At 37.2% G+C, this 24,113-nt stretch overlaps 1 protein-coding gene across 6 annotated transcripts in view; it reads left to right on the forward strand.

Annotated features, from left to right (window-relative positions):
- The window catches only part of eps8l2 (EPS8 like 2), a 43,527-nt gene that overhangs the window by 18,675 nt on the left and 739 nt on the right, over positions 1-24,113 (forward strand). For 3 of the 6 annotated variants that reach the window (XM_007235115.4, XM_022672396.2, XM_007235119.4), the window contains 17 exons: positions 6,089-6,153; positions 11,627-11,788; positions 13,411-13,560; positions 14,579-14,658; positions 14,891-15,000; positions 16,433-16,509; positions 16,664-16,790; positions 17,773-17,861; positions 18,231-18,305; positions 18,631-18,779; positions 19,569-19,722; positions 19,832-19,866; positions 20,077-20,182; positions 20,267-20,395; positions 20,490-20,571; positions 22,335-22,518; positions 23,096-23,228. In XM_007235115.4, coding sequence (XP_007235177.4) covers positions 6,089-6,153; positions 11,627-11,788; positions 13,411-13,560; positions 14,579-14,658; positions 14,891-15,000; positions 16,433-16,509; positions 16,664-16,790; positions 17,773-17,861; positions 18,231-18,305; positions 18,631-18,779; positions 19,569-19,722; positions 19,832-19,866; positions 20,077-20,182; positions 20,267-20,395; positions 20,490-20,571; positions 22,335-22,518; positions 23,096-23,228 — 1,907 coding nt within the window. Of the gene's footprint in view, positions 1-3,943; positions 4,064-4,420; positions 4,500-6,088; positions 6,154-11,626; positions 11,789-13,410; positions 13,561-14,578; positions 14,659-14,890; positions 15,001-16,432; positions 16,510-16,663; positions 16,791-17,772; positions 17,862-18,230; positions 18,306-18,630; positions 18,780-19,568; positions 19,723-19,831; positions 19,867-20,076; positions 20,183-20,266; positions 20,396-20,489; positions 20,572-22,334; positions 22,519-23,095; positions 23,229-24,113 lie in introns of those variants that run through there. The other 3 variants (XM_007235117.4, XM_049474402.1, XM_007235116.4) reach the window with 3 other exon arrangements.

The following is a 24,113-nucleotide window of genomic DNA, read 5'->3' on the forward strand; positions in this document are numbered from 1 at the left end:
TGTTGGTCTGCAAGTTATTTCGAGATGGTTGGCTGTGTGGGGCAGATGGCACTGACCACATGGGTGCTTCACTATTTCCTGTATACAGCAGGCACCCTGTGTCTCTTTGGCATGGTAACCTTGATGCATTTGAAGCTTGTAACTGATAGGAGCCACAGGAGCCCCCAGAACAGGTGTTTTCTCCATGGTAACTAGATTGGGTTGGATTATGCTTATTGAGATGTAATTAATGAGTTTTAGTTTGTTATTGTTTCTGTAGAGCAGTGGGACATATATCCATGTCACATTTTATGTAATAGTAAAGGTTTATATGAGATACCATGTTGAAATCTGTTGACTAGATCTGTTGACATTATCTATGTAAACAACAACAAAAGAAAACAGTGTCGTCATGTTCAGGAGAGAGAAGAGCGAGGTGAGACAGATAACGTTACCTGCTCCTCACCAGTCACGTCAGGACAGAGCTGGTTCATACTGATGTGCCCTGCCAGTCCATGACCGAGTCACAGGGGGAGGAGATGGAATGATCCGGAAAGGCAGGAGATAGCTCATCTTAGGTTGACTGGGAGAATCTAGATTTTTATCTGCTTAAACATAACACACACCAGATATTAATGTGTAAAATAAATGTCTAAAACACAGAGGCTAACTACTCAGGACTTTGTGTACTTCCATTCTCATTTCAGAGTTGTTTGTTTTTTCCATTTGTTTTAAATTAAATCACTTAGTTAATTGCACAGTTATTTACACAAGCAATTACTTTTATATCTATTCAATTATAGTGAAATGTGTAATAAATGTGATTAAAATATGGTAATAATATGTATTTTACATGTAATCGTGAATCAGTATATATAAAAATGCAAGTGCTTGCAGATGTAAAACAATACTTTATATTTAATCAATCTAGGTATTACAACAGTCAATACATAAGTGAAAACATCAAAACCAAAAGACAATCCAGAGTAGAAAACTAGAGAAACAAACACAAACCAAAACGAGCAAACCAAACAAAAGGGCAATCCAAAAGAACAAAGCAACAGAATACACTGGTATAACAAGTACATCTACACAACAGTTAAGGAGTCACTGGGTGATAGTGATCAGTACTCTAAGGATAATGAATATGCAAACAGTTTCTGATTGGTAATAGATTGGTGACAGTAATGTCAGGTGGAGAGGGCTTCTGGAAAGTGTAGTGTAATGATTTAATAGAGATGTGCAGAACCTGGGACCACCAACTTTACCTTTATTACTGCTTTCATGTTTTTCTGGAGGCTCACTTTCAATTTTTCAGTGAAAACTGCTGGGAGATTTAGTTGTGGAAATTCTTCATCAAATAATCCTAATTACTGACAGACCCATCATATTTAGCACTCCAGTCTAACCGACACCAGTACCAACAAACTCTCTCTAGCCCCAATACTCATAATCCCTCCCACTCCAGATTACATGACATTAGCCCAGGTGATTTCCCCTGATTATTGATTATTGTCACCTGTCCACCTACCTATGTGTACACTCTGTTTTGTCTCAGATACTGCTGAGTATTGCTTGTGGCCACACAGCATACAACATATCAATTTCTGTCCAGTTTGTTATTCTGTCTATAGACCTTTTTGCTTCCTGTTAGCAATCTGGGTTGTTGTTGTTTCCTCTGTTAGATTTGCTCTTTTAAATAAAGCCTCTTATATTTATCTGTATCTGTCTGTTACCTGCCCATTCGTTATAATTATAAATTTAGATTAATTAGTACACACACCTCTCAGATGTCCAGTTTCAGTCTTCTAGTATTAGTGTTCTCGCTTAAAAGCTGCACATCCTTCCTGTGCATGCTGTGTGGAACAGCTCCAAGTAAACCTCACAATCATTTTCTGTGTTTTACATAACACAGAGTTGATTTCACTGTAAAATAATAATACAGTATTTCTCATTAGTCTTTCTTATTAATCCTTTTCATTCTAAGAAGATTCTCAAAAGTGATTTCTTCTGCAAGCTCATTGTTTTGTCTTGTGATGAGACAAAGTAGAAGGTGGGTGTTGGGCACTGGTACTGAATCAGCATTAAAGCCCCTTGCTATGGCCTGCATGCTCCGATACGGCCCATATGCTACTTAAGTGACTCTCATTGGGAGCTGTGAAGCGATTGGCGTAAATGTCGGTCATGAATAAGGCATGTGTACAGCTCTACTTTCTCATTGCCGCCCACACGCGGACCAAACGCAACCACTACTGTTTCACTCGAACAGGAAGAACGGGAGGGGAGGGAGAAACGCATGAAGCAGCAGATGAAGGAGAGCAGGAAGTGAGAAAAAAACTTCCTTCTGGTGTATGGAAAGAGTGATGGAAAGAGTGAGAGAAAGGGGAGGTGGGGTGGGCGGTGTTTGTCTGATATTGTATCCTACAAACCAGCTGATGAGAACATGTGCTCGCTTAATGGTAATAATTATGCTTGGCCCCTTAACCTGAGGAGCCTGGAAAAGGTCACTGAGCTTATCAGCTGGAACTGCTCAGCTACTTCTGATAAACAGTGCAGGTCAAATCAAATTAACCCAAATTTGTCCTCCAATCAGCTATCCCCCAGTTACAGTGGCATGTAAAAGTTTGGGCACTCCACTGAAATTTCTGTTACTGTAAATAGTTTAGCAAGTCAAAGATGACCTAATTTTCAAAAGGTTAAAGCGGAACTATTCTTTAATATTTTATGCAAGATTGTTTTACTGCAACTTTTGTTTTCAGCATAACAAGTGTAACAAGATAAGAATAAGAAGTGTAACAAAAAAAAAAAAACAGGAAAGATAAAGGGCTTAGAGCAAAATTTATAACTTAGTACCATCCCATTTGCAAGCAGCATTGATTGTAATCATTTTCTAAACAAATAAGAGGCTTTTAGATCTCACATACACATTTTAGGTCTGTCCAGAAATTTCTCATTATTTAAGTCAGAGACTGTGAAGAACATAGCTATAACCTGTAGATTACACCTCTTTTTTTACAGTATTCCATTGTGTTTTTTCTTCAGGATCTTTATCTTGCTTTACAAGCAATCCTATTTTTACTAAAAAGAGCTTAGTAGCTTTTTACTGAAATAGTTTGCTATTTTCTTGTAGCCTTGTACTGCTTTATGGGTTTTAGTAATTGACATGTCAAAGTGCCAGGTAGCTGCTTATTAGCTGCAATCTGCCAGTGACTGCAGATTGTTGGGATTGAAAAAGATCTTAGTAAAATCAAAAAAGAGATCTTAGTAAAATCAAAGAGCCCAACTTTTTGGGAACACTACTTTCCTTTTTTCACTCTACAAGTATGCCCAACAAAAATAATACACTCTCAGAAAATATTAAAATAAATATTAAAATGTGTCTGGTAGTAGCTCTCTTGTCAGTGAGGTAGTACCTGTTTGTACTGTATTCTTCTGTATTGTATTTAGTTTTTGTTCTGTCATTTAAACACAATACATGCTTTTGCCTAAAACAGCCTCAGTCAATTTGAATTGAGGAATCATGGGGAATGTCTATTCATTTACAGTCAAAATTAACATAATATGTTGTCATGAAAATATGCGAAGTTGACCAAAAAGTTCAAAAATTAGAAATGAGTCACATAAGCATTAGCTTAGACCCTGCTTTTTCCTACTTTAACTCTAGTTAAAATAAGCTTTAATTTATGTACTGTACCATAGCAAAGTTCTATAATGTATTCTAGTTTAGTAGTAGTAACTTGTGTGTGTGTGTGTGTGTGTGTGTGTGTGTGTGTGTGGCTGCATTCTGGATGGATTATTAAACAGACTCAGTTGATCCTGATTTATGCCAGCTGTTGCAAAACCATGCATAGATAACAGTATTGAAAGTCAGGAGTAGGAAGCTAAAGAGTTAAACCTAGCAGATCACATAAAGTGTGACCTTTAACCCTGATGAAATGTGTGAAGTGAAGTGTACCATCAGCCTGGCAGTGAAGCTCTTCTAGTAAATCCGTGTTCAGCACTGTGTTGATTCTCACTCTCTAATGGAGCTTGGACGGTTGAGTGGAATTCTGCTGGGAAATTAAATTAGATCACGGTCAGATGGGTAGGAATGGGACCTTTTTTTAGGTTTGAATGAGCTGCTGTTATGAATGAAAGATTAATTTTGTTGGTCTAATTGGTAGCACTGGTTGGATAGCCAGTGCTGTGTTTTTATTTAAATTCAGCTTTTTATATTTGTAATATTAATACGAAGGCTCTTTTGTATACATATTGAATAGGACTCAGAAAAAAACATTGTGATTAATTATCTTAACTAGATAGTTTAGTTTACTAATCTTAACTTTTACTATTTTGTTTTAATAGGGCAGGGACTGTTATTTCGAGGTTGACTGATTTTTCACTGTTTATGTGTGTTGTGTGTTTATGTGTGTGTTGCTGTATGTGTGTGTGTTACCTCCAGCTTACTTCCTTATAGCTGTTCGGTAGATTCTGTGCCCCTAGTGTATCTTCACTATATTGACCCAAAATGTGGCATTCAGGTTAGTCTGCTGTCTGTTCCTCTATGTCTTCAAGTGTGTAAACTTTCTTTGTTTATATGTATTAAGTGATTTATCACGGTATTTCTTCCAATGTTTGAAGCTCACAATTGGTTAAAATTTATCGTGTGTTGTTAATCAGTCTGTGTGATATGATCATAAAAGTGTTGTGTAAAAGTGCTTTGAATTTGAATATTACAGCAAAAGTAAATGAAACACCAATTTACACATTTTGCCCCAAGAAAACCTTATTGTTTATGTATTGCCCTCAAATGTTTGCATTAAAAGCTACACTGGTTTAAAAAAACACTTCAATGCTGGTCTATGAGGCTGTGCTGTAAAATAAATCGGCATACATTTAAAACGCTTTATGTGAGAGAAGGGGTCAGGATTAACCAATTAGTAAGTTGAACAACATAGCAGACATTTTGGCATAATTTCTACAGAATGTAAGGAAATAGAACCACAGAGTCCATGCTTTTCAACAGTAAGAAGTAGTGCTTCTAGCAATTGTTTACTTGTAGACATTGACAATTATATTTCAAATCAAAAGTTTGCTGCCGTGTATAGAGAGAGTGACTTATATGCTAGTTTTTATGTCTCATTTTGTCTTTGTTTCTCAATTATTTCACCAATATCCATATTTCTCTTATGGATTGTACGAAGGCAATGTGTTGCCATTTTTGAGTGTGTGTGGAAATATTAAACACGCTAAATTTGACACTCTACTGCTTAAATATTTACAGGCCAGGATTTTTGTCAGTTGTCTGTTTGACATTACAACACAACATTTTGAGGATTTCTATGCATTCTTCTAAGCATTACATAAAAAGCTTTCATGTTTGATAAGGAACATGAACTGAAAAGTATAGTTGTATTTCTAATAGAACTCGCTCTTTCCTCATCTTCATTTTAAAATCAATATTTTCCTCAATACAAATCTAACAGTTAATATCCTCCAAACATTTAATTTCATTAGTTTTGTCTAGTTTTTACGTCTATTTTCCAACATGCAGAATTTGAGTTGATTCCTGTTACCGATCTGGAATTATTAAGTGTAGTTGATAGTAAACAGGCAGCTTCTCCAAGTGTCATGTGGGAGATTTCAAAGCCCTCAAATTTTCAGAAGTAAATAAGCTATTTTACTGCAGAAAAAAGGGGTTTGTATCACCGACACCTGTAGCCTGTATACGGGACAAGAAATTTTTAAGGGGTTAAGCAGCACTGTATTACTGTGTTACAACCTTGGGTGGTTCTATACGTGAACGAGATATACCACAGAATAAACTGCCCAACTTGAACTGTCCAAATGAAACAAAAAGAACCCTGGGTTATTCTTATGCTTTTTTCCCCATTGTACAATTATTTTTACCAAACTGTGAGGTCCAAACTATGGTGACTTTTATGACATTTATTTATACATTTATTTATTATACTGAACAGTATAACTAGGAGTGACTTTCAGTTACAAGAAAAAATTGGATAAGATAAAAGATAGAGCATGTAATGTATAAAGATAGAGGCTAAATAAATAAATAAAATGTAGAAGTTACAATTGCTAATAATTTGACTTAATTTTATCTCCTTTTCAGAGCAACGGAAGAAATACTCCAACTCAAACTTCATCATGCAGGAGACGTCTCAGTACCACGTCCAGGTAAGGCATTCTTTCTGTCCCTCCCTGCCCCGCCCCTATCTTTTAATCTGTTCCTCCATTTATCCTCCTCTTTTCTTATGTGCTAAAGTGAATGGAGGTCAGTGCTTGTGGCCTTTCCAGTAATTCCGTGGACTTATAAGTTAATGTTTAAGCATATTGCAATTTTAGTATGACACTGCAATAAAATAATTATGATCATGTCTCTGGATTGCTGGTAGATACAATGCTGATTCAGTCTATAGGAATTTTTGATCACATCAGCGTGCCAAAGCCCTCTGCGGAGTTCAGACCACAATCAATCAATAATTCCAATACATGTTTTTGATTTGGTATTTTACACTGATAAGCCTTTTTAATTCTTCCTGGTGCATTTAGTTCTAGATTTTGACAGAATAGGTTAGTGAATTTAGTTTAGTGACTCTCTCTCTTTATCTTTTACATACATACCTATATACACATGTCTTATTACACATTCACTATAAGGACAAAAGTATTAGGACACCTGTTTATGTATTAAAAATGATTTATCCTGCTCAATGCTGGGGTTTACAGGTATATCCATCTAGCCCACACCTGGCATTAGGCATGGTGCCAATAGGTTCATGTTTATCTGCTCCAGAGAGTCCTATTCTTTTGACCGTACTCCTTTACAGGGGCTTGACAAGCTGTGTGTGTTCAATTGCACATATGTGTCAGCAATTCATGCAGCTTAAGGTTAAATGCTGAGTAGCAGCTTAAGTACCTGAATGCATTCATTCAAGGGGAGTCCACATTTGGACATATAGTGTAGCTAATCTGATATCAGGTTTCCCCAGTATCAGGGAGACGGTACAGAATGCTCATTCATAAAGCCAAGCACACCACAACACTAACCCGTCTGACTTACAGGCTACTTTTAAACTGTGCATTGGCTTCCTGTACTGATTTCCTTTGTCTGTGCAGTTTCAGGCCTGAGAAATTCAAAATTGTATTGAAAATGGAAATCCACACAGCTGTAATACGAGTGTCAGTTCATTGAACACATGTAAATATTTAGATGTGTTATTATACAAAGTTAACATAGTGTCTTTATCATGCAACAATGTTGTTTCTCTAAAATAGCAATCAGGCAATCAGAAAAAAAACTTCTTACTTTTAACTTAACTCACTGGAAATAATTGTAAGAAGATATAATTCCTAGTAATTTTGGAGCATTTCTATTAATTTGATCATACTCATGTTTTTTTGTAAAGAACCACTGGCAGATTTAAATTATGTGAAAAAGAAAAAAAATGCTTTATAATGTATTTTATGTCATATGTAATTCATTAAAATGTCTGGCATTGACTGTGGAATTGTAGAATGTCTCATAACACGGGTAACAAACACTTTGGGGGTAGATGGCGCTCTTTGCCCCAATACTCCTAATATAATGTTTTGTGAGCACAGGCCTAAATGCCTGTATGCCTAAATAGTCGTTTGCATATACATATACAAATAGTTTTCTACAATAAAAAAATATGGAGAGTTTCAAATGCAACACACTTAATACCCAATACAAAAACAATTACAATTCATATGTAATAACATAATACAGAATTTTTGAAATTGGAATTCAAATCTAAGCACTTAATTTATCTAAGCATGATCGTAATGTTGGGTCTTTTGCTCTCAGAACAGGTTATATTCTTTTTGGAATAGATTCAACATATTTTAAAAATTTCTTTAAGATTCTGATCATTGCTTTCATGATTGTGTCACACAGTTCCTGTAAATTCCTCAAAAGCACTTTAATGCTGTGAATGTCCTGTCCTGTTCTGTCCTGTCCTGTTGACAAATGCACTCTACTGGACTGGTGACTGGGAGACTTAACGAGGGACAATGAAGTTCAAAGGAACTCAATTAAGTTCATGAAATCAGTCTGAGACAACCATAGCTCTATCACACGGTGCATCTATTAGAAATAGCCATGGAATGCACAAGATCAGCAGCAATACTCATCAGTAAATGACTGATAATTGGTATCAACAGGCCCAAAGTCTGAAAACACACATTCCCCACATCATGACCCCACCACCTGAATGAGGAGGTATAAAGGTGTTCCTAATAAAGGGCTCAGCGAGTGTTTAATGAACAACATATATAATATTGTAAAGGAAGACATATGACTTATAATGTAGTGACACAGCAAATTGTGTTTTTTGGAATAAACTCCCTGAGAGTTAATATCAACTCATTTTAAGTGTATATGCGTGACCATGGAATAAACTCTATAACAGAGTTAAAGTAACTCTTTTTTTGGAGTTGCCAATTTAACTCTGTTCAGGAGTTAAATTTAAACTGTTTTGGGAGTTAAAATATTTATCCCATCTACAGTAAAACACAGCTCTCAGCTGGAGGTAACCCTGGTGGACAAGACTTTACACTGATGGTAAACTGGGATTGGGGGACACGCCCGTTATAGAGTTCAGTCTCGCTCCTCAACACCTTGGAATAAACTCTGAAATAATACACCCCCAAAGAATTCCCCTCATCTCAGCTTGTAGTTTAAGTTGGAGAATAAACTCACACAATTTAACACTCTCACACATTTTTGTTTAACTCCAGAAATGTGCTGTGTTCATTCTAAGAGTGCATGTACATGTAATGTAAATGGCTCTGCATAGCATAGAAGAAAAGTTTAATTGAACTAATAATGAAAGTTCTTATTCACATTTATCATAATAAAGATGGTGATGTTGTAAAATGGCAAAATACTAAAATGGTGATATAGTAAATATGGAATTAAAAAGTGATAATGGATATTGGTAGATTAATATTACTGAAGCAATGGTCTCCAGCCCTTCTCCAAAGATTTTGGATCCAATCCTGATCCACCCCACCTGATCCAGCTACTTATGCAGGAAGGTAGATTGTCTCCAGTGCCTGGAGAATTGGGGTTACTCCTCTGAAGTTTCTTTGTGAGTTTGAAGATCAGTCACAATCAAGTCATTTTACAGGAAACAAAAAGAAACTGATCAAAATTACTTTTAAATGGTTGTTAACAAAGTTAATATTTTTGAACTGTGAGGTCATGCTTCGCAGTTCGAGCTCTAGTCCACCTCCGGCCTGCTTGTTTTCATCCCCTTTCCTGGACCATTACACTGCAACTAAGTTCCAGTCGTCTTTCAAAGCCTGTTGAAAAGTCTCCAGCCTGAGAGCAGACTCAGATCAGACATGCAGATAAATGTGTGTGTGGTTAATTTGGATGTTTAATGCATGTGGGAAACGCGAAACCCGCTGGCACTCTCAAGGAGCAGGTTTTTTATCAATTATGGAGGATGTTTTAAATAAATACTGTTCCGTTGGTGTTTAACTTTAGATATGGGTCAGATAATATGGTGGCAGGTGTGTTCCTGCTCATTTTGATATGATTTGCCACTGAATCATATCTCTCACACGCATACACGCACGCATACACACACATTAAGAATTGGCTGAGCCTGTGCAGATCATGAAAAGGTTGTCACTGTGGTTACTGGAGACATTCCAGCTATGCTTTGTGAATTGTTGATTCAGAATTCTGCAATCCTGCTGTCCCCCTGTAATTTTCCGTTCTTTGAACTCCCTGTTTGCATGGCTGGAGAAAAAAGCACATAGAACCTCTGAACACATTTGAAACAATGGTAAGGTGTGGTCATCACCATGACTCCTTCATTGATAAATAAATGGACATTTACAAACATCCTTAGCGTAACCAGGAGGCTAGAATTTCCCACACACTTTGGTCTCTGGTACTGTGTTTGTATGTGTGAGTTGAGGAGCATAGAGAACAACTTTTCCCCAATAAAAGTCTGATTAAATATCACAAAGCCAGAAAAATTATATTTTGCAGATTAAAAAAAAAACTGTAAAATATGGAAGAATATTTTAAGGATTAAACACATAAAAATGTTGTTCAAAAGATTTGTTACTGTGACGAGTTTGTTGAGCAGAAGGCAGAAGAGGTAAAGTTAAACAAGAAACATTCTTTTTAACATTTAAAGCAAAATTTGTGTGTAATGTGTGCTTTGTACAGTTTTAGAATAAAAAAATAAAACAGGACCATAAAAATGTTAAGGCACCCCAAGAGATCCGAACTCTCACATAACTTTCAGTAAGGTCTCAGACTTTATATGTTTATTATTAGGGCTTTCTCAGTCTTTGTTAGGAAAGATTAGATGATACAATTTTGAAAACTTCATAAAAATTTTGGGCCCAATTTTATCAAATTTTAAGATGAGCCGTCAACCATGCAGGTTAAATTAGGGTGTGTCATTTTGTCTTGTCTATCGTAAGGACAAAAAAATATACATTGAGCGGCTCAAAACATACAAAACACATGTACTTATTCTCTTAATTTATCATGGGCGTGTTCTGGGCGTAACATGAAATAAACCATTCACCATGTTATCTGCAACTCCCTTTAATAGCCAGTTCAATTACAGAATATTAGAAAATATCCTTAATGAATAACACTCATGAATTAGCAAACACTAACAAAAGTAATAAGATATTGACCTACATTTCATGTTGAAGTAGACGCGCTATGGGTTCGTACACTGCTTTGTCAACATATGTGCCTGTGTTGACAAATCACTTCCAAGAACTTCTAATTGTTGACGTCTACCTAGGTTATTTTTAGTCAGTGGTACACCTGTGTTTTCTGTTGCCAAGATAGCAATATGCCAGAAATTGACCTAAAAACACCTCATTTCAGGACCACCGCACCCATTTATATATTCGCTAAAACTGTTGTTATTTAAATAATGAAAACAAAATATGTGAAAATAGACTGTTGGCAGGGTGTAAGATAGCAGTTAACCTCACTTTGTGCCTTGCACAGGGGGTAAAAAGCAGGAGAATGCTGTATTAAGATGGGAATGTGTTTTCTGTAAGCAGTTTTTACAGTTCATAATGGAATTAAGAAATGACAGATAACAGGAACAGTGGAGGTCAAGCTAAGGTCTGAAGAACTGCTCCTTTTACAGGAACTGTTCCTTGGATTGATAGAAAAGCAGTCCTCTCCTGATAAACACATTATCAATTTATTGTATAACACAAGAACATGGCCTCAATATTTTTTGCTGACCTTAATATTGCCTGTTGTGTTTACTTAGTGAGGAGAGCCTGTTAATATCAAGCAGTTTCTACTTGTTACTGTGTTGAATTTGTTTGAAAAGTGTTATTTAATTGTTTGTGTTTAATTTCTTTGGGATTTTTTGTAGATCCAATTCCCAAGTGTTCTTGATAATTCAACATTAATTGCTCTCTAAAGGGGTGATTGTGATTGCATTCAGTATGTCTGTGACATAAAATTTGTTAAGTGTAAAATTTGTTTGTTTAAGACAGTATTCCATCTAGAGCAGTTTTTTTAACAGGACAGACCTACAGAAAAGCAAGTCAGCACCCTGTTGTACACATGCCTGTTCTTTTTCTGTAAATAATATATTAAAGCATCAGTTTGTTTTTTCAGCATCTTTCCACGTTTATTATGGACAAGACAGAGTCTATAGCCACAGTAGATGATGCGGTGAAGAAACTGATCCTCCTGGATTCTAAAGACAAAATCTGGACCCAGGAGATGTTGCTGCAGGTCAGCGACAAAGCCATCAAGCTTCTGGACTGTGATACAATGGTGAGTGCACTATGTCTTTATGTGTTTTATGTGCATTGAGATGCGTACTTGGCAGCAGTGTAAACAATACATGTATTTTATAGGGGTTAGAGTTTGGGATCACGTGACGCTTCAGAGTTCTTGCTCACTGTGCCTATGAGATTGCTCGCACCTGTGTTTCCCACTATAAATAGCCCTAGTTGCACGGTATTGAAATTATTTTCATAGTTCTTATACTTTGCGTTTCTTTTCTTGTTTTGAACATTTGTTTACTGACCCTTTTTGCTTCTTTGACTATACTTTGTGCCTAGCCCTATATTGGTTGTTTGTTTACTCTTTGCCAACCCTTTTTGTACTTTAGACTACCGTTTTGCCTTGCCCTATTGCTTTAGTTTGGCTCTCCTGTGTATGACCTCCTTGCCTGCTCACTCTGGTATGTTGTTTGTTTATACTGCTATTTGTTTATTGATCCTGCCTGTCCCTGACTATTTTTATAAGCCTAATCCCCTATTTAATAAATTTTATGTGTGGTATCTGAGCTTGTCTGTCTTGTGTTTGGTCACTGTTACAACAAGATACACCTCAGAGTAACTTACTGCACAACATGTACTTGAAAGCACCATAAGCAGTTGGATTACCTTGGTAATAGTTTTATCCAAATCGTTCTGAACTATGAGATCCAAAATGTGAACCTAACCCTGATTATTGTGTACTGTTACACTCTTACTATATGGATGGAATCAAAACAAGGCAATCTAGTACACTTCTACTAATGTAATGCCTTTTCACCAGTTTTACTGTTGTGTAATTCCATACTGCAAAAGTGGACACAAGTTGGACATTGAAAGCTTTTGTTGGTTTTGCAAGGGGCCAAATGTAGACAGTTATCTCTGCTGGTCTGTAATCTTCTATGGTTGAACAGCTGAATCAGGTGAATGGGGAGTTTATTGTGGCCTCTGTGTTTTATGATCCCTCTCTCTATGGTGTGATTAGGAGTGTAGATGTGATTTGTCAGAATCAGTGTGAGTGTTCAGAGACCTTTATCCTGGTTATGAGGAAGCTTCACGAAACTGCAATAAAAGGGCCCATATCATGCGGTAGAAATCTGAATTAATGCAGTAATTTGATATACACATAGTATTTGCCAGTAGTCTTGGTTCCTCTCAAGGTTTCCTAATTGAGATTTGAGGGAGTTTTTCTTTGCCCGTGTTATTTTTGCTCATAGGTTTTATGCTTTAAAGCAGCTTTGTGACAGCATCAGTTGTAAATTATATTATTGGATAAGGGCCCTTTAAAGAAAGTATTTAAGCAAACAATTTAAGCAAAACAATTTAGCTAACAATTTAAGCAAAATGTTATGGTATTGTGTGAAATGTAGTGGTTTAGATAAAATAATTTAAATTATTTCTAAGCTCAGCTGACCTGTAATAAGAATAACAGCTACTGTATCTTTGCTACTCTGTGCTCAGCACACTGCTAATTACACTATGAAACTTTGCGAAAGTGTGGGCAGGATACTTTGAAAATTAATGTCAAATCCTGTAATGTTGCTGTACTGACTCAGTCCACATGCTATCACCCTTCATAACAAAGCATTGCATTTCTCATTTCAATCTCCCAAACCCTTGCTCTTTTTCCTTTAGGAGGAGCTGGAGAACTTCCCTCTTCCCACAGTGCATCACAGCCAGACAGTTTTGAATAAGTTGCGCTACCCGTCTGTCCTGCTGTTGGTCTGCCAGGACAAGGAGCAGCACAAACCAGACATACACTTCTTCCACTGCGATGAAGTGGAGGTGAGACACAAACATGCGTATAGTCTTAAATGTAGTATTGTAAGAGGAAACACATAACAGACAAAAAGAGTTGCAAAAATGTGAGGTTTAGCAGATAGATAGACAGACTGTATTTCATCTTTTTCTCTGCATACATTATTATCCTCCTTTCATCCTGTTCTTTAACTGTCAGAGCCCCACAGGACCACCACAGAGCAGGTATTATTTGGGTGATGTAGATGGATCATTATTCTCACTAACACTAACATGGTGTGTTAGTGTGTTTTGTGCTGGTATGAGGTGATCAGACACTGCAGTGCTGTAGCACTGTATCCACTTACTGTCCACAGTATTACACATTCCTACCTAACAGCTGCACCTTTAGATGTAAAGTCAAAAAAGAAAAAAGCTTATCTGTTGCTGCAGAGTTGTGTTGGTCATCCTGTATTCCTTCATCAGTGGTCATAGGTCATTGCTCATAGGACACTGCTCAAAGGGCACTGCCCACAGGACACTGCCCAGATGATGCTGCCTAATGACTCTGACCACAGTGGCTGGACTACTCTGAGGTGTTTAAAAACTCCAGCAGCACTGCTGTGTCTGATCCACGCGTACCAGCACGATAAGCACTAACATACCACCACCATGTCAGTGCTGAGTATGACCCAACACCCAAAAATTACCTGCTCTGTGTTGATCCTTTTGGGTCTTAACAATTGAACAATGGGATAAAAGTAAAAAAAAACAGAATGACTACAGGTTGTATTTTATCTCTCTCTGTCTATCTTTCTCTCTCTCGCTCAGTCTCTTTGATGCTCTGTTGATGCCTTTATGAAGCAGTTATATCCTCTTCTACCTTCTAAATCCTCCAGTTTATCTGTTTAAATTATGTTTAACAGTGTTTGATCTGTAATCCTCTATTAAGGCTTCTGTGTTTAAACTTCACTTTCCCTAAACCCTTAACCCAGCAGAGAAAGTGATTCTAATTGAAGTATTTGAGTTAGTCTGTTTGTTTACACTGTGTGTGTATGTGTTTCAGGCAGATATAGTGCACGCTGACATTGATAGCGCACTGGGAGACAATAAAAATGGCAAGAACATGAGACCTCAGACACTAAAGTGAGTCTTCTTTACAACAAGATCATGCTGAATCGAGTCTGTCCTGAACTGACTTTTTGAAATCATGTACACAAGCTTCATTTTATCATTGATTAATTTTAACACAAGTGCCACCGGTGTTCAATATAACAACTTAGTATGTGTTTAGAATGGCCCAAAAAAATTAAACACTTCAGTGTAATGCTATGCAAATGTGTAATGTAGACATTCTGCATACACACTCTTTCCACAGGATGAACCAGGAGAAGATGAAGAGACAGCGGGAGACAATCATCCCCCCCTCAGAGTCTAAAGGTTCAGCTCCTGCAGTTAAAGGTCGCGTGGCAGCTATGGACATGAAAAGTGAGCCAAAAACACATAAACGCACTCATTCTTAATGCTTTGGAAAGCATTGATCTGAAGGTGGCTCACTTTTCATCGCAGTTGATATATATATGTATAAAAATAAATGTAATATATACATATATTTATATCATGGCAGTTGCGCAAAAGCCTTCTAACTCAATTTTGAACAACACAGTCTTAAATCATGCTGTGATTTCAATCTTTACTAGTTATTGGCTTTTCTATTCATGGAGTTGTGGTCAGAAGTTTGCATACTCCTTATGTAAACTTATGTCGTGACAATAAAAAATACATAAATTGGGCTTTCAGTGATTTATTTTAACTCATTCTGGAGCACAGGTTTTATTCTTTGAGTTTTTCCTGAAATGCATGGTCAAGTTTTTACATGCAAAGTCCCAAAGTTATTCATTCCACAACCATCAATTGTAATTATATAATCATTCATCTCAAGTCTGAACTGAGCTCCTTGGATTTTCTCATTTTACTGTATGTTGGTCAGTTCAATCAGTACTGTCAAATAATCCCTTTCTATATAGCCACAGAAAAGTTAAGCACCACTTAATTAATAATTTAAGTGGATATACGTATATTTATTTATGACTGTATGTACAGTTTTGACCATGTGATTATTTCTGAAAACCTCCCAAAATGAGAACTTGTGAACATGCTTGAATGTTGTACATTCATTCTACCTGAAAAAACAGCTGAAGAAAAACGGTTAAAATGAATAGTTGAAAGCCCAATATTGCCATGACCGCTATGACTTGTGTGCTTTTTTAGCAGGTGTGTTAAGGTTAACATGTAAATAAAAGCAATACATTAAAACACAAAAAACAGAATATGGCAATTAATCAGCAAAAATACCATAATTGTAACAAGCCTAAATTGTATTTAAAAAAATCTGAGAAAAACCAAAGAAAGATTTAAGAGTTAAAGATTTATCTCTCAATATTTAAACACCATATAGACAAAAGTATTGGGACACCTGCTACTGTGTGTGTGTGTGTGTGTGTGTGTGTGTGTATTTAAATAAGTTTACCCTGCTTTGTTGCAGTGACTTTTATGTATAAGGAATGCTTCATAATTTTTTTGGAGTATTATTATGAGATTTTTAGCAACAGTAGCCTTAGTAAAGTCAGGATGTTGGATAATCACCACCCCACCTTACCCCAACTTGTCCCAAATGTATTATATTGAGCAACAGCTCAATTCTGGGGCTTTATACCCCTTAGCCAACACCTGGCTTTAGGAATGTTGCCAAGAATTAGACAAGCTGTGAGTGTGCATTCACACATATGCATCAGCAATGGGTGCAACTTAAAGTACTTAAATGCACTTGTTAGGAGTGGTGTCCAGAGGTTTGGACAAATAGCATAGAACCTAAAAATCTAAATAATTAAACCTGTGTATTTGTGTCTGTGTGTGTTAGGTGTGGAGAGGCGAGGTTTAGCTCAGCAGGACCCAGAGTCATATGAGAAACTTGCCCAGTACATTGAGAAGGATGTGGTGAGTGCTCCTTTTAAAGAGTAACATTAGATGGAAAAATACACACATGTTTAGAGCTATATCCCGAATAAGCAAGGAGTGTATCAAATGAGTAATTGCATGAAGTCTGCCTCAAAGATGTAACTACTGATCTAATGTGTCTTTTTTTGTTTAGCAAATCCTGAACTGTGCACTGGATGATATTGAAATCTTTGTGGCACGGCTTCAGAAAGCTGCCGAAGCCTTCGCCCAGCTCAACCAGCGAAACAAAAGCAGAAAAAATAAGAAAAGAGGACCAGCAGGTATTCACTTTTCATTCAGTCTTATTGTAGGCACTTGAGCAAGCTCAATTTCTGACCTTTAATTGCCTTTTCTCTATAAATAACATGAGACAGCTATCTAGTATCTAGCTCTAACCTAATATCCAGCTCTAGCTGTACTAATATTCAAGCATTCATAGGGGTGTGTGGAGGCAGTACAAAGAGGGAACAGATGTCTGAGGCAAGCATCTGAGACCCATATATGCATATTTTCTGTCAGTCATTTGTTGTTTGTCTCAGGGAAAAAGCAAAAAGAAATGCTTTTCAATCAAGAACGATAACGATAACTGCGCATCCAACAAGAACTATAAAGGACTGTACGTCTTGAATACAGCTAGAAAAATGTACCTCATAGCAATGCCCAGACAGGCGACTGCGATCCACATCCATATTTCCCCCAGCAGATCCGCATAACAGTCACGTCCGTTTAGTGGATGTGGCCCGGCTACAGTCCGGGTCCGATTTGTGATAAGATTCCAAAAATGTATCTATAATAATTTATAATATTAATAATTTAGGAGAAGCGGATCCAGGCCAGTGGGCTTATGGATGCAGGCCAGAGGAGATGCAGATCTGGGCCAGAGTTGTACACCTGATCGAAATGTGAAATGAGGCTCCGAATGTGGGCCGGATTTGGGCCCTATGAGTAAAGAAATCGTTGAGATCTGGCCCGGTGCTGGTCCTGATTTGGCCCATGTCTGCAAACCAAATCTGTACCGGTATTGGCCTCCATGCAAAAGGACACCGGGCCAGAACATTTGGATGGTTTGCACCGGATCTGGGCCAGAGAATTTTTGCTATTTGGGTGACTATACATGAAGACCTGTTTTATTGTATGTAGAACAAACTTATTTAAAGCAGTAAAAAAAATGCCAGTCACACTAGGGGGCTTTGCAAGGTGGGGCTAATGTTTGGTGTGTCTGTTTGTGTAGTAGTATTAATGGCTACTTTTGTTTATGTTTAGAGGGAATGTTAACTTTAAGAGCTAAACCTCCATCTGAAGTAGAGTTCATCGACAGTCTACAGAAGCTGAAACTCTCCTTCAATCTCCTGGTGAGTGTCACTCTGGGCTCCAACACATAACCTGCTCTCATCTGCCCCACCACACCCTCAAAAACACACAGACTATGAATCCTTTAATGTCTTTAAAGTCTTTAAAGTCCGGAAATGCTGCTAGCAACAGGCTTTCTGGTCCAGTGCAATTCAAAGCCTTTGATCTTCTAAGTTTCGTTATACTCGACCCACTAAAGATTTTTTTCCCTCACATTTTAGATCGTATGTATGTGTAATTAATACATAATCACTATGAAACCAGTATGCAAGTTATCTTCTATTTCTCATCTGGATTTGAGTTTGGCTGCTGAATTCACACTGAAGTGAATTGTTATTAATGTATGTGTTAACTGTGTGCGTCCTCTGCAGGCCAAACTGAAGAAGCACATTCAGAACCCCAGTGCCTCAGAACTCGTCCACTTCCTCTTTGGACCCCTAGAGCTGGTAAGGCCTGGTAACAAACCCAACCAAGCAGATACTAAAGTTAGAGAAATTACAAAGAATCTGTGCTTAACTTGTGGCGTCATAAGAATAAAAAGTGTATAACAACATTATAAAAATATTACTGTACAAATATTACTGACCTAGTATTACATTACAGACACAAATATGACCATTAATGTTAATAGGAAATTGCAGTAGCAACTGTCTGTGATAGTCCTGTCAGTGTTGGTATTGCTGCAATGGTTACACACTGCACTTCCAAAACATTCCTAGCAGTACTATGTAGAACCTGGTTTTAAATAAATAATGTTGTGTGTTTTTGTAGGTGCTGCAGAGTTGTGGTAGCCCTGACCTGCCTCGCTCAATTATCTCTCCTCACCTGTCTCGAGACGCAGTGGACTTTCTGAGAGGACACCTGACCCCTAAAGAGATGACCATTTTTGAGTTGTTAGGTGATGGGTGGACACGACCCAGGTGCGGCCGCTGTTTTCTGTTGTGGATTTGTTGTGACTGGTTTTAATAGGGTGACAGTAAAAGTTTAGAGAACGTACTTAGTCTATTGACTAATGACTCTAGAACTCTAGCCATAGGGCTTATTCACATTTCCAGACTGAAGTTTGGAAAAGGTCTGATATTTTTAGGGCTGTGATCTTTCCAAATCAGATTTGCATCACAATATGTGGCTGCTAAATTGCACTTACAGGACAAAATAGTTTTTTTGGCTTGTTCTGGCTACTATGGTAACACATATCTCCAAATAAAGGGGGGCTTTCCCACTAGCACCTTTACTTTCCTTCGTGTGTGGCTTAATCTGTAAGCTGATTGTCTCTGTGTGTTGACTGGTGGACTTTATTTGAAAACCAACGATATGTTAAGTGTTACAAACACTCCCAGTTGTATTTTAACCAGTGACCTTTCTCATTATTTATAACATAAACGTAATGTGAATGTAACCAATAATATGTGTACTGAAATGGCTGTAGATTACAGACAGTAATCTCTCTGTTTTATAGGCAGTTTTAGGAATAGAGAAGGAATATTTTTGTATTTAGCAGTTTTTTTCACCATTATGTCATTAACAGCTATTCTTACAGTGCTCCCTAGTGTATGGGTTCTAGACTGCAGTCTTTAAAGCCTATTGAGTTACTACAGAACTGTATGAGGAACCTCTGTTCCTCACACTAGGAGAAAGACACCATTATTAAATTAGCCTAGGTCTCTCACACTTTCTGTCTCTCTCATTTCTCTTTCTGTCTTTCTCAGAGCTGATTGGCCAAGGGAACAGTGTGCACCTCTCTACATCCCCAAATTCCGTAATGGCTGGGAGCCTCCAGTGGAACTGTTCCGCACCTCACCATGGGAGACAGAGTGTTCCGGACCAATGTCCCCCTCATCATCAGAGTACAGGAAGAAAGAGGTGAGGGAGAGGTTAAGAGAGAGAGAGAGACGGAGAGCATCATGTGTTATGTTTATAATGACTTCACTGTTATGTCAGCTTTCTTGTTTTCTGTTTTTTTACTTTATAGTTCTTTGGATCACAGTCCTCGCTATCATCCAACGGGTTAGTCTGAGCAAATAAATAATAAGAAAATATAAAACACACAGAATAAATTCATATTTAAGAAAAAAAAATATATAGACATATTTTCATCATTTTGTGCCATCAGTGTCTTATATAAACAACTTGTTTTTGGTGTGCAAAAAAATGTAATTAAAATTCCAATACATTTCTGTAAATCTAAGCGTCTAACTTGTTCTCTGCCCCCTGTAGGTCCTTCACAGCACCTTCTCCTATCCGAAAGTATGCCAAGATCCGCTACCATTTTGTAGCTCGCAATGCCAATGAGCTGTCAGTTCTTCAGGATGAGGTTTTAGAGGTGAGAGAGAGTGTGCGAGAGAGAGTTAGCTGGGAGCAGTGTTCCAAATACACTTTATACTGATCAGATGTTGTTTGTGTGAAGGTTATAGAGGATGACAAGCAGTGGTGGAAGTTAAGGAACAGGAGTGGCCAAGCCGGGTACGTGCCCTACAACATCCTAGATGTCATTACACCTGAAGAACTTCGCGTCATGGACCCAGCATACAGCCAGGTAACACACATATCCCCACACCATTTAGTAAACCTTTATACTGCAGTTTATTGTACTAATGATCATGTCCCTGATACTCTCTTTCTCTCTGTAGTCCTATAAAGGATCCTCTCCTTCTGGTTCTTTGGGGAGAGGAGACAGTTTTGACATGCCAAGATCGCCACGGGATAAAGACAGTGAGTTAATGAATCTATGAAGTGTCAGTTTCTGTGAATCTCTCTTAAATTTTACTTTGTAAACAGGTTTATTCTGAAGTACCAATGTTATCTAAAATTACATTTTATACTTTTAATATAAAAAGTGCAATTTAACCCCGTCCTCATATGTTTTATGCCATAATATCCTATGATTTCAAGAAGATAGCATACTATTGGCAGACTTAGTATATTTGAAGGGCAGGGGCAGAAAAATACAAAGGGAAATACTTGACGATATGGGATGTGCACATTCTAGAGGGGGAGTGGCTAAAACTGAAAACATAAATGAATGAAATAGATGCAAATTTAAGGGATTGAGTTTTTAAAACTTTATACATAACTGACAACAATTTGTACCATCAAACAATCTTGTACCATTAGTTGCAGTTTATTGCATTGTGATGGGCACATATAGGGCACCATGTAATATTTACTCTGTAATGGCCATTAGAGGGGCACCTAACCTGGCATTTCATCATATTCTATTACCTGTAGCAGAACCCTATGCTGTGCTGTTTTTTTTTTTTTTTTCTACAGGAAAGGGCACATTTTGTACACTGTCTAATAGGAGTGTCATAGAAGGCATTTAAAGGCATCATTTTCTATTTGAAAAGCAGAAGGGCACCCATAGATGGGCACTTATTAAGACATATTATCATCAAATTATTCATTATCTAGAAGGGGCATCATCTTAATTTATTGCAGGAAGGGGCACTTTATTGGGCACTTGATTCCTTTTTCCCCAACAAGAAGGGAAGCCAGGAGGGCACTTTGACTCTTTTTTTTACCACTAAAGAGGGTGATTGTCATGTGTCATGTGACATCTTTTTCACAATAAGTTAACAACCAACGAGCTGTTCAATAATTTATCTGATTCAATTCTTTTGAATCATCATTTAAAACTGGGTATTTTTTGGTTTAATGAGTGTTTAAGTTTAAAGAGCTCTTTAAATGTGGCACTTCAATAAGCAGGCCTTTGCAGACTGTACATTTGTATTTGCGTATTTAAGTCTTTCAGGCATAGAAAACACATTAAACAGCCTAGTAAATTGGTTTGTAATTTGTAATTTGCTCATGTAAAATTATATGAACATGTACATTATATGACCTTTTAATGTATAAAACCATTTACATGTATAATAATATGTTACAAATTGTTATAAATTAATCAAAGCTAAACATATTTAAACAAATAACACGGATTGATGTATGACTATTGACAGACTTTAACATGCCAAACAAATCAAAACATTCTTATCCTTTGACCCTTCTTTGCCTTAATGCAACTGAGCACACTCTTGGCATTGTCTCAAGCAGTTTTATGAAATTCAGTATCTTGGCGGTGCTTTTTCAACAAAACTGCTTGCTGGGGGCAAAACTAATGTGATTAAATTATATTTAATACAATTGAACTGGAGTAGGTTCCCAAAAAGCTCTTAGCACTGAGATGATTTTTAAATGGTCCAGTGAGCATTACACTGAGCACTCTCTCTCTCCATGTTAAGATGTTCTTAATGCTAAGATGCTTTTGAGAAACTGGGCCCTGTTTTGGAATCAGTTGATATACAGATATCATATTCACTGTTTTTATTTAAGTGATTAGGCATGAGTCATCAGAACAAAATGTTGAATTGTTTGAATAATGTCTTATAATTTAATCCACTTAGTTTTAAGTGCTGCTAAACAACAGTAGAAGAGTATAATAATTCTAATGCATGAATGTCGGTTACTTTGTTCCTCAGTCCGCACTCAGCAGATGGATGAGGTGAACGATGAGCTGTTGAAACGGATCACAGCAAGTAAGAGTCAGCCGCAAGCTCGCAACTTCAAAGTGGAGCGTCACTCCACTCGTGCCATTCCCCTCTCCTTTAACTCCTCCCCCGCTGAGGTCGCCACCTGGCTCAACGGGAAGGGCTTCTCCAAACCGTAAGATTTTTGAACTGTTCAATTTTTTTGCTTTGTAAAAACATGGTGAATGTAAAGGTATGCCCTTAATTGCCTTTTTATGGTGATTTAAAATTATTTTAAAAAATTTGTATGCAAAGTATATGGACGAAAGTATGGACGGGAAACCTGCACACTTATTGTTTCTTATGAAATCGAGGATATTTTGGAGCATTGCTATGCAGATTTGATTTTAATCAACAACAAGAACTTTGGGATTTTAGATGATCACCACCTCAAAAGTATTGGGTGGAGGACCATCATTACAGAGAGCTCAGTCTTGGGGCACTTTTTAACCATCTATCCCATGCCTGGTACTTGGCACAGTGCCATTGGTGCCAGCAATGGGTGCAAATTATATTCGCTGAATGCTTTCATTATAAGGGATGTCCACAAACATTTGTATACAAGTGTGTGAATACGTTAAGCAGTTAAGCATTAGCCGACTATTATTATATTAACTATTTTGATTAGAGTATACAAAAATCTGTCATGTTAAAAAAAACAGTGTCATCTATGTCTATGTTAATACAACTGTAAGTATTTGTTCATCTTTCAGGACAGTGGACTGTCTGGGTGTCCTGAGCGGGGCACAGTTGTTTTCTCTGGAAAAGGACGAGCTGAAGGCCGTGTGTGGAGATGAAGGGGCGCGTGTCTACAGCCAGATCACAGTACAGAAAGCCCAGCTAGAGGTCAGTTACCTTTTACACTTCACCCAGAGACAAAAAACAACACAGATAACACAAAGTAACTGCACATACAGTACAGTACAAAACAAAAAAGAGTACACTCCTGATAAATATCACTTATGTAAGATAAATGATTCAAACTGGTATTGTTTTGATTATTTTGTATGTATTAGTTTGTATTTTATTACATAATTATTTAGAACAGTAGGGTATATGCTGTTATTTTAGTTATAAACAATCAGGTCAGACATACTATATTGAAATTTCTGATTCTGTTGTAAAGAAAATGCTATTAAATTAAAAAAACCTGTATCACACTGTCCAGATAAGACTTTTTTCTTTTAAACTGAAAGCAGTAGTAATCCTGAGTTTGGGGGACAAAATATTCAAATTATGTTCTGGCACAACTATCCCTGCAACCATATAACACATTCATTCTACAAACAGAGTGGTCTGGTAGGTTTGTTCAATGTGATGGCTCTCTATATTTTGACAATATATTTAAAAACAAATAACTGGACAAAGAAATAAAACCCTTTGTAATGTAATAATGAAACCTTCCCCTTTGAAACAAAGTTACTACGGTACGGGTTTATACGAATGAAATTTGCCAATAAACCATACATAAAAAAGCAACCTAGCTGCTGGTAAACTAGCTAACTAACTAACATTAGGGCAGAAAGGGGCCCTTCAGGCCAGGTGGTGCACCATTTAAGGTGGAACAAGAAAGTTTGCTACTAAGCTTGCAACTGAGACAAACTATTAGTGACTTTTTTCATGCTTGTTATGAAGAAAATAGTCATAAAACATTAAAACTACATATTATGTTATAGTAATTTTTTGGTGAAGGAAAATATTGACAATTGTGGGTTTCTTTGGTCGCTTGTG

The sequence above is a fragment of the Astyanax mexicanus genome, chromosome 2 (assembly GCF_023375975.1).
Source record: "Astyanax mexicanus isolate ESR-SI-001 chromosome 2, AstMex3_surface, whole genome shotgun sequence".
Classification (NCBI taxonomy): Eukaryota; Metazoa; Chordata; class Actinopteri; order Characiformes; family Acestrorhamphidae; genus Astyanax; species Astyanax mexicanus.